Here is a 16,468-nt window from a genome sequence, read left to right as displayed (position 1 = left end):
TTGCTGTACACGGCTCGTGACCTGACTACTCTCTGCCTGCTCCTCCTGTTCCTACCTGCCCGATTGTAATTGACCCGGCCTGCCTGACGACGCTTGCATTGTATGTATTGTTATCTGTGGGTGGTTTGGTTCGTTTGCACTGTGTTATGTTTTAGTATTGCACTGCGTTTATGTATTGTTAGTGTTAATAAATTATATTGTTATAACATATCTGAAGCCTGCGTTTCCCTGTGTCAGTTCACATACCTCTGGTCATACCCGGAGCCCTGACACAAACACACTGAACCATTGCAGAGAGGGGAAAAGCAAAACACATGGGTTAAGACACTAATCCTGTATGTAGCTGGAGTTTCAGAACAACTCAGATGTTTACAAACATCTCATCCTTACGTCCGTCAAACCCAACAATACTCTGAGAGAGAAGCTTGCACATCCAAAAGACCCAACACCCAAACACAAGGGAAGTAACCTGGTGTATGCAGTGCTGGGTAGTAGAGAATATAAAGACTTGAACATTGGGGAGACAAAACAATCCCCAAAAAATTAAATGGCCCAAAGTAGAAGAGCAACTTCTAAGGGTCAAATCGTAGCAGTATTCCTACAGCTTAAGGAAATGGAACATTTTTTTAAAAGCATGTTGGGTGGGTGCAGCATGGCTGTAGTGAACACAGAGTTCCAGATTGCCAAAAACAATATATTGCAGAACATGTAAAACAGTACAATAAGATCTGACCAGGACACTTACAACAGTCCGGAGTAGAGAGAAGTGTAGTAGTACATAGTTAAATACAGAGCTAAAGACAGCATCTGACAAGGAGAGCAGGATGTGACTTGGCCGGTCCAACCAAAAGCGGATCTTTCTGAAGCTGCAGACATCAGTCCTACTCTTTCCTTACTCCTCCAGAACCTCTCCTTACTGCCAGTGCTGTTCCTGCCTGATGGGTCTCCGGTCCCTACACTAGCCACTCCAAAAATAAGTGCCAAAACCCGGAGGCAGGGACTTAAAAAGACTCTGCATGACCTAAGATGGCTGCCAGGGTCAACCCAGTTTCTCCCGGCTTCCTCCTCCAGCTGCATTACCGTTACGGACAAGTGCCACCTGCTATAGAGACTGTAGACTCTACCTACCTACAAGCAGCGAGGTGAACATTTTGGACTAAAAGACAACTGGTTCGCAATCACAATAGTTAGGGACCTCCTGTCTCTCACATATAGTATTTTAACATTTTTTACCCTGACATTATGGCAACAATTCACACCATTAACCATGTAAATTGAATGATTAACACCTGCTACAGACTCCAGGGCACAATGGGAGGGGATCATGTAATTATAGCCAGCTGATTTTATACACATTCCATGGTGATTGGATTATTTTGACTGAGCTAGACAGGTGGCTACAAATGTTGGGACGTGTTTCTGGAGCAAATTAGAACTGAAGAGGTTGTATATAAATGACTCCAACATTACAGAACAAGTCCAGTTGAATGTGACCAGCTACTACTGGCTAAGGTTTGGTGTTCATGATAAACAAATAAGGCCGAAGAGCATTCCCTTTACGGCAATAGCTGGAATCTGACCTTCCAGTATTCATTGGTAACATGACCAGAGCCAAGGCATGGATCATATAGTCTATACTGGAATAATGACAATGTAGAGCTAGCCAGTTATTAGCTCTTCCTGAATAGCCAGATGGGTCAGATTTTGAGATTCAAGAGATTCAAGATTTCATGAGCCTAAAGCATCTCAATGCCACTCAGCAGAACATCAGACCTCATTGTGCAGTGAGTTTGAGAAGAGTTAAGAGTAGAATGTAGTTCCGAATTGGTGCTGGCTTTAGGGACCAGGAAATAGACACTAAACATGGTCCTAGTTTAACACCGTGAGATTGATCACATGCTGCTGTGGTGTTCGACTTTAGCAGATTAACATTTTTCTAACCTTCTTGTAAGCCCTAGATAATGTTTCTAAGAGTTCTTCTTGTGCAACCCATTTCTGGAAATCAGTACCCGAAGGCCCATCAAGACTAGAGCCTTGACATAGGCGACATTGCTGGGTGCCAACAGATATTACATGACTCCAATTTTGACAGAAATATTAAAGTATATTCAGAAAAAAACAGTCTATTATGCAACATTTTACAACACAACATTCAGTCCTCAGGACTAGTCTGCTGATGGAACTGTAAAAATAAATGGGACCCTTTGTGAGGTGACCTACAAACGTTTACATATATGTTATGTCTAGGTTCAAGCCAGAGACCCTCCAATACCATTTGCCATAGCCTTCAGCACATTCTCATGTTTCCCAATGTCAGCACTGGAGGATTCCTCAGACCTACCCCGAGTGAGTGTATTCAGGATGGGTTTCATCTTCTCTTTGATCCATTCCTTATTCTCTTTCTCCTCCCTGGTGAAGAGATAGAGGTCCCTGGTCTGGTTACGGATGGTCGGCTGGTAATGGAGAATGCTGGTCTTTGCCCTATCGCTGCTGTCGTCCACATCATCCACCACAACCAGAACCTTCTCCTTACCTGTGTGGTGGAATAAAAATGTCATGAGATGTCAATGATCACAGCAGTGACTTCTGCAAAAGATTTTGGAAAGGGTAGGAGAAAATTAAATATAAAGATGAAGTCCAGGCAGAAAAACTCTCAATAAAATACTGAATCATCCCCATTATCAAGAATCAAACACAATTGTGTTGCAATAATGTGAAATCAAATGTTCTAAAGTTTTTTTTTAACTTTAAGTGATGTAAAAAAAAAAAAATCTCATACCATTTTCTAAGCTCAGATAACCTTTTTTGCCTACTTTTATCTTGAGGTTATGTGATGTGTCCCATGTACCTCCACCACTCACAACACAATAGTGATGCAGAGATCAGCTTCAGTGTGTGATAAAGCATGGCAGCCGAGCATTATGAGAAAGAACACGTCATTCCTTTATATCAGTGCTCTCCAAACTGTAGACTCTTGATTGCCTTTATCCAGCCCTTGGGGCACTTTTCCTTCCAATAATACAAGAAATTATTCCTCCCACTGACAATAATGATGGGGCACTATTCCTCCCACTGACAATAATGATGGGGCACTATTCCTCCCACTGACACCAGTGATGGGGAACTATTCCTCCCACTGACACCAATGATGGGGAACTATTCCTCCCACTGACACCAATGATGGGGCACTATTCCTCCCACTGATACCAATGATGGGGAACTATTCCTCCCACTGACACCAGTGATGGAGAACTATTCCTCCCACTGACACCAATGATGGGACACTATTCCTCCCACTGACACCAGTGATGGGGAACTATTCCTCCCACTGACACCAGTGATGGAGAACTATTCCTCCCACTGACACCAATGATGGGGCACTATTCCTCCCACTGACACCAATGATGGGGCACTATTCCTCCCACTGACACCAATGATGGGGAACTATTCCTCCCACTGACACCAATGATGGGACACTATTCCTCCCACTGACACCAGTGATGGGGAACTATTCCTCCCACTGACACCAGTGATGGGGAACTATTCCTCCCACTGACACCAATGATGGGGCACTATTCCTCCCACTGACAATAATGATGGGGCACTATTCCTCCCACTGACACCAGTGATGGGGAACTATTCCTCCCACTGACACCAGTGATGGGGAACTATTTCTCCCACTGATACCAGTGAAGGCATATTATTTCTCCTCCTAATACCAAAGATGCAATGTTTACTCCCACTGATGCCCGGACAATTTCTATTTACAATGGCCACAGTCCAGCCCCTTTAAAGTCTGGAGGACAATAAACTGGCCCTTTGTTTAGAAAGTTTACTGACACTTTACCTAATTTTTAAATCGGACAATCATTATTGGTATTTAATACTACAATTTATAATTATAATTAAATAATAATTGATTTACATTAAAAATAAATAATTTTGTATGATCATTTATAAAAAATAAGAAATGTATAAGAACTCACCCAAGGCTTCTGACATGTGTGTGACCTCGTTGTCATAGAGGGAGTCGTTGACGTCGGTGATGTTGAGCCTCCCCCTGGTCCTGGAGTGATACAATATTGCAAAGGAACATTGTGAGACCCGGACCCTGAACTCCGAGGAGTTGTTGTTGGTGATGTAGAATGGAACCACCTTTCCTGTAGTTCTGAGCACGTCCGACAGCCAGGTATACTGCACCTCTAAGCTCCGGGAGAAGATTCCGATGACCGGAGACTGCACAGCCAGAGTGATTGGCGAGAAGAATGTGACATATCACTTAAAGGAGCACACCAAACAATGTTTATTTTTTTTTTTCAGTTTTAAAAAGAGTGTGGAAGGGTTAGAACCCCTGTCAGATTTTTATTTTCCCACTATGACTTTACTGGGTAGATTCACCCACCATGTTAGTCTTGGTGACCCTTATCACCGTGAAAGAATTTTCTGAAAATACAAAATTTTAAAGTTGTTACCATAACCGGAGGTAGGAGAAAATCTTCAATGGGCACAACATTTTTGGGTGACAACTATATGAAGGAGGATTTCCCCACAAATTAGGGCAATGTCCTCTGACTTTCTGCTGTGTTATAGGGATAGGAAGGACATTTCCACACTGGGACACAGACAAAATCTGCCATTGGGTTTGTTATTACTATGCTAACCAAAGCTGGCTACAGATAAACTGAAACACAGAGAATTATTGAGAATGGTGCAGGCAGGGATACAGTTAGGTGACAACATAATCAACATGTGAATGTGTTGTGGGTGTGTAGGACTATACTAAAAAGTCCATAGGTCCAAATAGATCCATGGCAGCTCCTCGGTGGGACTGTAGTAATCTCAGAAATATATAAATGAAACAGCAGAAGACGCCAACTAAGTGCAGTATATAGGAAAAGACATTATTAAAACTAACAAGTGGTGACTACAGGAAGCAGATGCCGCTGTTAGGAGCCGTGTAGGACACAAGGAAAAAAACTAGAAGTCCTGGAGCCACCCTGCAGTGCATCAGTTGCATAGGACTCAAGATTGCACTTTGGAAGGTGGCAGTGTTGGGGGGGAGGGGTGGCTACATGTTTCAGAGTGTAACTGCTGAGGCTTGAAAAAGGAGCAGTTACAGTCTGGTCCTACGCAGCCCATGCACTCCAGGGTGGCTCCAGGATTTATGGTTTCTGGTGTCCAAAACAGCTCCTGATGGCTGCATCTACTTCCTGTCTCCTGAAGACACACTGAGGTTTAACCCCAAACCACACTGAGTGGATGACATGCTCTTATCCCTGTGCACCTTGTGAATTGCTCCTTGTTATTTATAATAAAGTCTATTCCTATATCCTGCACTTAGTTGGCGCCCTTTGCTGTTTCCCTTAAAGATAAACTGTATCTTCTTGACTGGACTTCCTTTATAATCCTCATTCTGCTCGAAGACGTACTAATCTCCATGTAGTGCACTCAGTTCATTTCTCATTTGTATTTGCCATGCGGTGTACTCACACTGCTCCTGGTGTCCAGCGGTAATAGGAAGATGCCAGTAATGGTGGATAATGGAACCAGAAAAACCTTCAGAATGAGATATAAGAGAACAGCATTATATTAATAGATAGTCCTCATGACAGAACACCCTGTACATGGCCAACAGGTCCTCACCAAGGGGAAGGTCGAGATGTGGAGCTCTTCACCGATGATGTATATTTGCAGTATTATCACACCAGGCACAAGTATTACCCACAGCAGGCGCCATGTCTACAATACAACAATGGCATGACTGTATCATTGACATTCCATTTCCTGGTGCATGAAAAGACTAAACAAGGGGCAGTCTATCTCCTCCTACAATACTATGGCTTTTAATGCCATCCCTCAAGTCTGTGCTACTTCTTTAACCTCCCTGGCAGTATGATTATTTCCGATTTTTTGTGCTGAAAGCGGTACCATTTTTTTGCATGGAAATATGTAGTTTTTTATTGTAGGCCTGTAATTTTTAGGAATAACTCACTGAAATCTGTCCAAACAAGAGTCTAGTAAACATCCCGGGGAGGATAAAACTTGAAACACGAAATCATAAATTACAATTTAATAAATAATCATAAAAAATAATAATATAATAATAATACATTTAATTCAATAATATAATCAAACCAAAAACACTGAAATGTGAAATATAGTGCCAAGTTCGCACATCGCTGAGCAAAGTCGCAGAATCGTTTTCAGTGTCTGATGAGGAATTTCCCCCACAAATCATTATCACTCAATTCTGCAAGTGGTTCTGATTTACTATCGCTGTTCTCTAGCCGGTCTAAAACCGCGTCTGACCTAAAGTGACGCTTTTTGGACGCCGTGGACGTTTCTCAGTTTCCAGGCAGAAAGAACAGTAAAAATGCAGGCAGGGCGCCGGACAAAGCACTCGGGACAAAATGTATGTGAAATGGTTTGAAACAGCAATGTTTTACTATGTAATAATCATTTTTACAAAAATGACATTTTTTAAAAATTTCAAATTTCCCGCCGGTTCCGGCACCCGTACGTCCCGACATCACAGGGACCGGAACACGGAAGCCGGATGCCGGCATCGGCCGGAGGAGATGGCCGGGGACGCTGCAGGGGACACATCGTGAGAGCGAAGGACAAGGTAAGTGCTGCAGGGACTCCCTGAGCAACACCGCATGGTAAGCCCGAGTGTAGCTCAAGGTTACCGCTCTTGGTACTGAAATTTTACCCCGAGCTACACTCAGGAATACCGCTAGGGAGGTTAACTGTCCAATCCCACGCTGGGGGAGGGCTCAAATCTGTAATTGTTACTGAACCGCACCAAGTATAAATAAGGTTCCCTGCCCTGCCAGACAGAGCTGTGCCATTTGTCAGAGCTGTGTAAATCTCAGGACTGGATGAAAAGATATACAAATCCATTGGCAGGTTCAATAGGTCTTGTACACTCACTAACCACTTTATTAGGTCCACCTGATCAATCACTTGGTAACACAAACTGCTAATCAGCCAATCACATGGCAGCAACTCAATGCATTTAGATATCTAGATGTGGTGAAGACGACTAGCTGAAGTTCAAACTGAACATCAGAATGGAGATGAAAGGGGATCTAAGTGACTTTGAACGTGGCATGGTTGTTGGTGTCAGACAGGCTGGTCTGAGGATTTCAAAAACTGCTGATCTACTGGAATTTTCACGCACAACCATCTCTAGGAATTACAGAGAATGGTCTGAAAAAGAGAAAATATCCAGTAAGTGACAGTTGTGTGGAGGAAAATGCCTGGTTGAGGTCAGAGGTCAGAGAAAATAGTAATAAAGTGCAGCGCTAAATAAATATATCAATATATAAAAGCAAAAGTCCCAATATAACTCAATATGCAGTAGGTGCTATGAATAGTGCCAGTGAATGTATCCTTCTTTTATGGTGCTCCAAGCAAACGGTAAAAATATGCGCTTACCAGAAGCGCATAGATAATGCGCATTAATATATCCAAAACGCAGGAGCATCAAGGTGGCGATGTATGCATATGGGGCATCCGTCTCCTATAGGGCAGGTCTGCAGCAACTGGGTGATGTCTGTTCCAGAGGACTCCTTTAAGGATCAGTAGGGTCAGCCACCTGATTACAGGATTTCCCCTTCTCTGGATGGTGAAGAACGTCCCAGGGTCTGCATACTTAAAGGCTCCATAAAGGAGTCATAAGAAAAATGCCCATAGCAAAATATTGCCAAAAGTAATCAATTTATTAAATGCAAGAATTCCAATAAAATGTCCAATAAAAAGGTACACTGACCAATAGTTATGATGGCCGCTGGACCAGCATATGGCTCTGGCAGCTAAACGTCACAATGTGTTGATTCCTTAGGCCTTTCGTGTGACCGTACGTCTTCAGGAATATCAACACTGATTTGTATGTGTTAACTGTGCTTTACATAGGCTGGGCGCTTGTATTTTCGCGCCACCGCCATTTTGCCGGTGATTGGCTATTGTACATGCGTGAGCGCATCGGCACCATTTTTCCATGGATCTTTTTCATGTAAGCTGGGTAAATGTATCCAGCTACAGGAAAGGCTAATGTCTAACGCCCAGGAACCGGCTAAAACCGGAGAATGAATGACATAATGATGCAGTACTGCTATTTATGCTTAGAGTGGTAATTAAGTGATACTTGCATCAATAATGAGTATTACACCAACGGTAACACTGTTCAACAAATTATTATTTTTTGCCAGTTTTGGAAACAAAAGGATCCATTTCTTAATGAATTTCACATTCTGAGTTCAAATATAACAATGAAATTTGTCAATTGGCTCTAGTTTTTCTGTAAACAGAAAGTTTTCTACTATAGGCGTAATGACTACATAATGCACAATAATTATATAGATAGATGTCTTTCCACAAATATAAAGCAAGTGATATGACTACATAACAAAGCCTAAATGGCATAATATATTGCATAGGATTACCAAGAAAAATTATAGCCATAAGCTAAGTTGAATCATTTTAACCATTAGCCGCCCGGCCAATAGCCGTTTGGCGGCTTGAAAAGCGCTGCAGCTTTCCGGGTCCACGCCATTTGGCGTGCTCCCGCACATGCGCCGTTTGCGCTATTGCAGAGCGGCGCAGCAGCGGGATCTGTCACCGCCCGTGCACCTCGGACACGGCCGATGACAGATCCGAGTACCGGCTCCCGTTGCCGGTACCATGTGACCTGCCGCGACCAATCACAGCAGGTCACATGATAGTTGTATACAATGGATGGCTTCATTCATGATGCCATCCATTGTATACTAGTGCCTAGCTGTGAATGGTCATAGCTAATCACATGCACATGTCATGTGATTAGCTGTGACCAAATCACAGCTAAGCACAAAAAAAAAAAAAAAAAAAAAAAAGCTGAATGAATCGATTTCATTCAGCTAAATGCTTGCTTATAGCAAAGTAATTCTTTGCTATAAGCAAATTGTGTAAAAAAAAAAAAAAAAAAAAATACTGATCACTTCCCCAAAGTAGTACAATGTTACTATGGTAACATTGTACTATTTTGGTCATAGTAAAATATGAAAAAAAATCTTAAAAAAAATAAAAAAAAATGTAATAAAAAATTAAATATAATAAAAAAATAAAAAAAAATTAAAAAAAAATATAATTTTTTTTTTTTTTCATACTGTCACCAGTCAGTGTCCCTGTTCACCGCCATGCCAGTTATTTGATGACGCTGTACTGCACTGGTGACAGTATGTAAAAAAAAAAATAGTGAAAATAATATTTTTCATTTTTTCATTTTCGGAAAAATTATGACAAAAAAATACAACTTCAAAAAACTCGCCATGCCTCTTATGAAGTACGTCCGACTGTCTACTCAGCAAAAAGGGGTCATTTGGGGATATCTGTACTATTCTGACATTCTTGGACCTCAAGAAATTAGATTGGCTGTCAGTACTTCAGGATTGATCAATATTCAGATCTATACCATAGTTTGTGAACTCTATAACTTTCCTACAAACTAAATAATACATCCTAATTTGGGTTATTTTCACCAAAGACATGTAGCAGAATACATCTCGTCCTAAATTTATGAAGAACAATTATTTATTTGTAAACTTTTATAACAGAAACAAAGAAAAATGTGTTTTTTTTTCAAAATTTTTGGTCTTTTTTTGTTAATTTAGCAAAAAATAAAAACCCCAGCGGTGATTAAATACCACCAAAAGAAAGCTCTAGTTGTGTGAAGAAAATGATAAAATTTTAGTTTGGGTACAATGTTGTATGACTGCGCAATTGTCATTCAAAGTGTGAGAGCGCTGAAACCTGAAAAATGGCCTGGGCAGGAAGGTGTAAAATTGCACGGTATTGAAACGGTTAATACTTAGGATTCTCACTAGTTTGGTCTTCAGTTTGTGTCGGTTTTGCTTCTCTTGGCTTTTCTCTTGTATTCGAGGAAAGGGCTATCTCTTACAACTGCATGTGACGACACGCTTCAGGTTCTTCCTCACTTGACTCAACCACGAAGGATTCTGGTGCTTTAGGAATTGGTAGCCCCTCTCCATGAGGAACTGGACGTATTGCCGATGGAATATTTGGATAGTGCACAGATAACTTTTTCTTCTTATTTAGCCCTTTTACAATTGGAGGCGTCATACAAAAGTAACAATTACTAACATGATCTGTTGGCTCTCTCCAAATCATTGGCACAGCGAAAGGCATAGATGCCTTTTTTCCATTCAACCATTGCTCCAGTGCCGTCCCACAAGAATTGCAGCATATATGTGGTGCCCAGCTCTTGTCCTGGTCTCCTATCTTGCAGCCAAAATACAAGTTGTAGGCTTTCTTAATCATTCCTGTTATCCTCCTTTTTTGTGAGATAAAAGTTATTTCACCGCAGATATAGCAGAAATTATCTGCTTTATTCACACAAGTTGGAGGCATTACTGAGTAGCCTATATAAGCATAAAACGAAATGTAAAGACGAACTCCAATCAGCTACAGATACTGCAGCTTTTATGCAGTGAAGTGATGCAATTAAAGGCTAATATTGCATCATCTCAGTATACATGACATTTTCTATTGGTCACCAGTATCAATTGCGCAATATGCAGCTGAAGTTGCATCATAATTTTGAATGGCTTACGTCATTAGATGGGTGAATATATCATGGAAACTAGAGCCAATCAACATTTTTTAGGGTCATTTTCGTTTTCAGCACCCCAAAATTATGTAAGATTAGCTAATTTTATGCCCAAAACTTTTTACCTGTTGAACAGTGAATTATTCCTGGTGTATGGTTCCTGGCTATTTGTCATCGGTAGTCTTATATTCCATTATAAAGATGTTGTGTAATAATAGATAAATAATAAAATGTATATTCTAAAATTATATAAAATGGAGCTAGCTTGTTAGAAAAGGGGGGTAAAAGATCCATATAAGATGAACGCCAGTCTCTATAAACTCTAAAAACATATTAAATCTACTATATATAATATCAGCAATAAAATTATAATAGTTATAATCCAATCTTGTCAAGATAGATCAGAGTAAATATGATAAAAGTATAATTAGCTAAATAAGGAATCCATGAAAAGAACGCCAGTTGCTATAAGCACTAAAACTTATTGAATCCACTATATGTAATATCAGCAATAAAAATGATAATATTGATCCTGTCTAGCTAAGACAGACCAGAATAGACATGAATACAGCTGAACAGTAACAAAATAATAAATGATAGGTATAATCCTTATTAAGAACACATAAAACCCCCATAAATTCTAAAATAGTCCATATAAAGCACACGCATATAATAGAATTGTGCGCACATAAAGATATAAGATATAGAAACAAAAATCATAAAAATCATAAAAATGTAAAAAACCCGTGATTAGGATAAGAATGTAAACTGTAAAAGAACATGAGCATATTGTCAGGGTAAAATTAGCTATTATCAATAAAACAATTGAGATCAACCTCTATATTATGGCCCATGGGATAGAAGGTGCTCAATTCGTAAACCCACTTGGTCTCCAGTTGAGAGACTGCTAGTCTCCTGTGGGTCCCTATCCAAGGAACATTCTCTATCTAAGCACTTTAGACTTCATCACAACAGAGACCCCACACTCCTTAGATTTGTAAGGATCGATATAGTGACCCCACATTGGAAAGGGACCCACAGGAGATGAACAGTCTCTCAACTGGAGACCAAGTGGGTTTACAAATGCTAAACAAGTGTTCGTTTAGCAGTTGCATATGCAGGGTAGACACAAGCGGGTGCAATGTGCTTCTGGCAAAGATAAATTTGCTTAGCAAAGTACAAAAGAAACGAATCGATCCAAGTTCAGACAGAAAACAGAACATTTCTTTCACTTTCCACTGAGGGCAAAAAAAAAATAACGTAAATAATTATAATTGTAAGGACAAGTCACTATCTTAATACTATACATCCTTTTTTTTAGTCTTTTTAGAATTTACATCTTATACGAGGTGGTATCAGAATGTTTGGAGACTCACTCTGTGTACAAGAAAGTACTTTATTTATCTACTTTTACATGTTATCACCTTCAGAATAGCCCCCTTGCACAGCAACACAGCGCTCCCAGCGTTCCTGCCACTTCTGGAATGTGTCCAAGAAAGCCTTCTTTTCAACGTGTGTCAAGCATCTTCTATAATTTAAGCTGGATCTCAAAAGGCGACCTTTGAACTTGATTTTCATCTTTGGGAAGAGGGCAAAGTCTGCAGGAGCCAAATCTGGCGAGTAGGGTGGGTGTGGAAGTAAGATCATGTTAATTCTGGTGAGAAATTCACATACAGTATGAGGAGAGCTCATTGATAGTGTGCATTGTTGTTGTGGAGCATCTAGTTTTTTTGCACACCACAGATCCACTGAATGTCCTCCCTCAGATGCCTTAAAATCAGTCAGTAGAGCTCTCTATTGATGGTCTGGCCCCTATGGACGAATTCTCCATGAACAAAAAGACAATAGGCATGCACTTGGTCGAGCTGTGCACTTGAGACCTGCCTCCATTTTTTCAGTTGTGGAGATGTTGGGCTCTTCCGTTGTGAAGACTGTTACTTCATCTCAGGGTTGTACCCATACACCCAGGCTTCATCGCTGGTAATGATCCTCTACATGAAGGATAGGTCATCCATGGCACACTGAGTTCTTAGCAGACTTTGATGCGGTATTCCTTCTGCTCTTGGGTCAGCATCCTGGGGATGAACTTGACAGTAACACGGAGCATGTTCAAATGACAATGACAGCAAGGTTGTGGATTGTTCTCCAACCATCATCATGCACAAGTTGCTGAGCCAATTTGACATTTTCGGGGGTTGAGCTCTTTGAAGTTCTTCCTGATCTCTTGTCTTCCATTGATGTTCTTCCACTTTTGAAGCACACGTGCCACTCAAAACACCTCAAACGACCCATTGCAGCATCGCCATAAACTTGGTGAATCACGTCAAATGTCTCTGTGGCAGACTTGCCCAGTTTCACACAGAATTTCACTTTTGCTCTTTGTTTTAACTCTGTATTCACAAAGCGCCCTGCAACCATGTGCTGTACAGCCACCAAGGGGTTAAAGCAGGTGGTGAAGAGACGTTGCATCCCACACTAGCCCGCTGCAACTGCATGCATTGTGTGCGGTAGCTGGGTGGTTGAAGAGTGGCCCAACTCACTTGAATTGTTCATGGTTGGTGGATGGTAGCACCCTGCGAAAGCCACAGGGGATATATAACTCCTCCTTCCACATTTACACCCTTGGGTGCTGCCTCTGCAGCTAAAGGGCGTAGGGACTGAGGATGGTAAAATCCGGCTCAACCACAGGTTTTTTTGTCATATGAACAGGTCCTTGGTACGTAAAAGAAGCTTCCATAGCTTTCCAAAGTCGTGTAAAGCCCATTGTATCTTAGAAAACCACCAAAATCCACACTAATGATTTGCAACCATACTACGGCCGAAAGACAGCTACAGTGCAACCGTCTAGTTCTGGGAGGGTGTTTATAGACCTCCTCCCAGAACCCCGCCCTCCCCACGCATGCCTGGGGAACACACTGGGCGTGCTCTGTGACCAATGTGTCACTAAACTCATTTTTTTTAACTTCAATTGTTCTAAAATATCAAGTGTCTTGTTCACAGATCGCGGTGAATGACCAATCACAGTGTCCTTTTACCATGTGATCAGCTGTGTCCAATCACAGCTGATCACATGTAAATAAATGCAGTTATTGGCTTTTCCTTTGCTCAGCGCTGTCACTGTGTGACAATCCTGTGACAGCACACATTTACACTGATTATCAGTGCAGCCCCATCAGTGCCAATAAGTGCCCATCAATGCAGCTTATTATTTTCCATCAGTGCAGCTTATCAGTGCCCAGCTGTGCCGTCTCATCAGCACAAATCAGTGCCGCTTCATCAGTGCATTCTCATCAGTGTCCATCAGTGCTGCCTCATAAGTGCCCATCAGTGCAGCCTCATCAGTACCCATCTGTGATGTCTCATCAGCACACATCTATGACACCTCATCAGTGCCCATCAGTGCAGCCTCATCAGTGCCCATCTGTGCAGCCTCATCAGCGCCCATCAGTGCAGCCTCATCAGTACCCATCAGTACAGCCTGATCAGTGCCCATCTGTGCAGCCTCATCAGCACCCATCAGTGAAGCCTCGTTAGCTCCCATCAGTGCGGCCTCATCAGTGCCCATCAGCACACATCAGTGCAACCTCATCAGTGCATTCTCATCAGTGTCACCTCATAAGCGCCCATCAGTGCAGCCTCATCAGTACCCATCTGTGCAGTCTCATCAGCACACATCTGTGACTCCTCATCAGTGCCCATCAGTGCAGCCTCATCAGTGCCCATCAGTGCAGCCTCATCAGTACCCATCAGTGCAGCCTCATCAGTGCCCATCTGTGCAGCCTCTTTAGCTCCCATCAGTGCAACCTCAACAGCGCCCATCAGTGCAGCCTCATCAGAGCCCATCAGTGCAGCCTCATCAGTACCCATCAGTACAGCCTCATCAGTGCCCATCAGTATAGCCTCATCCACGCAGATCAGTGAAGAAGAAAAATTACTTATTTGCAAAGTTTTAAAACAGAAACTACGAAAAGCATTGTTTTTTTTTTTAACTTTTGGACTTTTTTCGTTTGTTTAGCAAAAAATTAGCCCCCCCCCCGTTGTTGTTTACATACATACCACCAAAAGAAAGCTCTTTGTCTTAAAAAATTATACAAATATCACACGGATACAGTGTTGCATGACCGCACAATTGTCATTCATGGTGCAACAGCACTTAAAGCTGAAATTGGCCTGGGCAGGAAGGGGGGGGGGGGGGGAGTGCCTGGTATTGAAGGGGGTAATTGTACTTTTCATTGGCTCCAATGCATTTCCCCCACAGTATATGGCAGAAGACTGCAGAGAAAACTCGATTTTCACAGATAAACTCTCTATTTCGCTCACCCCTAGCCATGGATCAGCAGGATGATACCAGGGAGATGAGTGAGCCTTCTATTGTATGGGGGAAGGTTTTGTCAATTTCTCACAATTTATTGCTTCTTTGAGTTCCAGATTCCCACCGGGGGGCATATTGGTCCCACCACCATCCTGGAGACATACTCACACATCTGAAGATCACCCAATGGGACAGCAGGGACCCTTTCAGGAGGATTGTAATTATCACAGAGAGCTGTGAAGAAGAGGAGAGATGTAGATTAGACATTCTGATGGGATCACGCCGACCAGCATCATGGCGACTCCTTCTGTTATCTTTAACCGCTTCTGCGCAGAAATACTGCTACAAGGCGGCACGGGTTCGCAAAATCATGTTCTGTTTTACTCTATTCTTTTCTATGCGATTCTGTTTTATTCTATTCTATTTTTTTCAAGACTCCAATTTCAAAAGACAGCTAGATTCTTTCCATTTTATTCTCTTCTATTCTATTTTTCTTCTGTTCTTTTCTATTATATTCTTTTATTTTCTATTTTATTCTATTCTTTTATTTTCTATTCTATTCTGTTTTATTCTATTCTTTTCAAAATTTAAATTTTGGAAGATGACTATATTCATGCTATTCTAGTCTATTCAAGTTGATTCTATTTTTTTCTTTTCTATTATTTTCTATTCCTTTATTCTCTATTCTACTCTTTTCTATTTTTTTTTTCTATTCCTATATTTGCGCTGCTATTTTATTCCATTATTTTATTTTCTATTCTGTCTATTCTCTTCTGTTTTACTCTATTCTTTTCTATTATATTCTGTTGTATTCTATTCTATTCAAATTTTGGAAGATGGCTATATTCTTTCTAGTCTCTTTTATTTTTCTGTTCTTTTCTATTCATTTATTTTCTATTCAAATCTATTCTTTTTTATTCTATTCTTTTATATTCTATTTTTTCTATTATATTCCATTTCATTCTGTTCTATTTTATTCTATTCTTTTATTTTATATTATATTCTTTTCTGTTTTGCTCTATTCTTTTCGAAATTTGAATTTGGGAAGACAGCTATATTCATTCTATTCTATTCAAATCTATTCTATGTTTTTCTGATATATTATTTTCTATTCCTTTATTTTCTATTCCATTCTTTTATTTTCAATTCTATTCTTTTCTAACACTAATGCACATAGTCTTTAAAGAATTGGCAATAGTCGGCAATATGCATATATTTAAAATTTGTTTTCAAATTAGATTTAATTTTTTAGTTGAATTCAAATTCAATTTTGAGTTGGATTCGAATTTAGGACAAAATTTTGTTTTGTTATTCCGGGTTTGTTTAAATGTGTTACTATTTTAATTCGGATACATCCAAATCTCTGAATAACGAAGCTGCTCATGTCTAATGCTGCTCATCAGATAATGCATGGGGGCATCTTTAATGACAGCATTTATAGAATTTGGTGGATGTTTTTATTCCTTATTGCCATATTCCAGCGGAGGTGCCATTGGTTATAAGTGAACAGAAGGATAGCAAACAAACTGGGATTTTAAAGGCACCAG

At 40.7% G+C, this 16,468-nt stretch overlaps 2 protein-coding genes across 3 annotated transcripts in view; both read right to left on the bottom strand.

Moving 5' to 3' along the window:
- LOC149451947 (uncharacterized) overlaps nt 1-16,468 on the bottom strand; it is a 92,346-nt gene that overhangs the window by 16,009 nt on the left and 59,869 nt on the right. The window lies entirely within an intron of this gene.
- LOC149451948 (uncharacterized) overlaps nt 1-16,468 on the bottom strand; it is a 33,698-nt gene that overhangs the window by 2,199 nt on the left and 15,031 nt on the right. Inside the window, exons 6-10 of the mRNA XM_089689895.1 lie at nt 15,090-15,155; nt 5,644-5,739; nt 5,491-5,556; nt 3,987-4,236; nt 2,342-2,533 (exon numbers count right to left, since the gene is read on the bottom strand). Of these exons, the coding sequence (XP_089546021.1) occupies nt 2,342-2,533; nt 3,987-4,236; nt 5,491-5,556; nt 5,644-5,739; nt 15,090-15,155 (670 nt within the window). The remainder of the gene's footprint in view (nt 1-2,341; nt 2,534-3,986; nt 4,237-5,490; nt 5,557-5,643; nt 5,740-15,089; nt 15,156-16,468) is intronic.

Source organism: Staurois parvus, unplaced genomic scaffold (assembly GCF_062004578.1).
Source record: "Staurois parvus isolate SC_StPar_1 unplaced genomic scaffold, SC_StPar_1.0 ptg000503l, whole genome shotgun sequence".
Lineage (NCBI taxonomy): Eukaryota > Metazoa > Chordata > Amphibia > Anura > Ranidae > Staurois > Staurois parvus.
The sequence above is the reverse complement of the archived record's forward strand: the minus strand, read 5'-3'. Positions and strand labels throughout refer to the sequence as shown.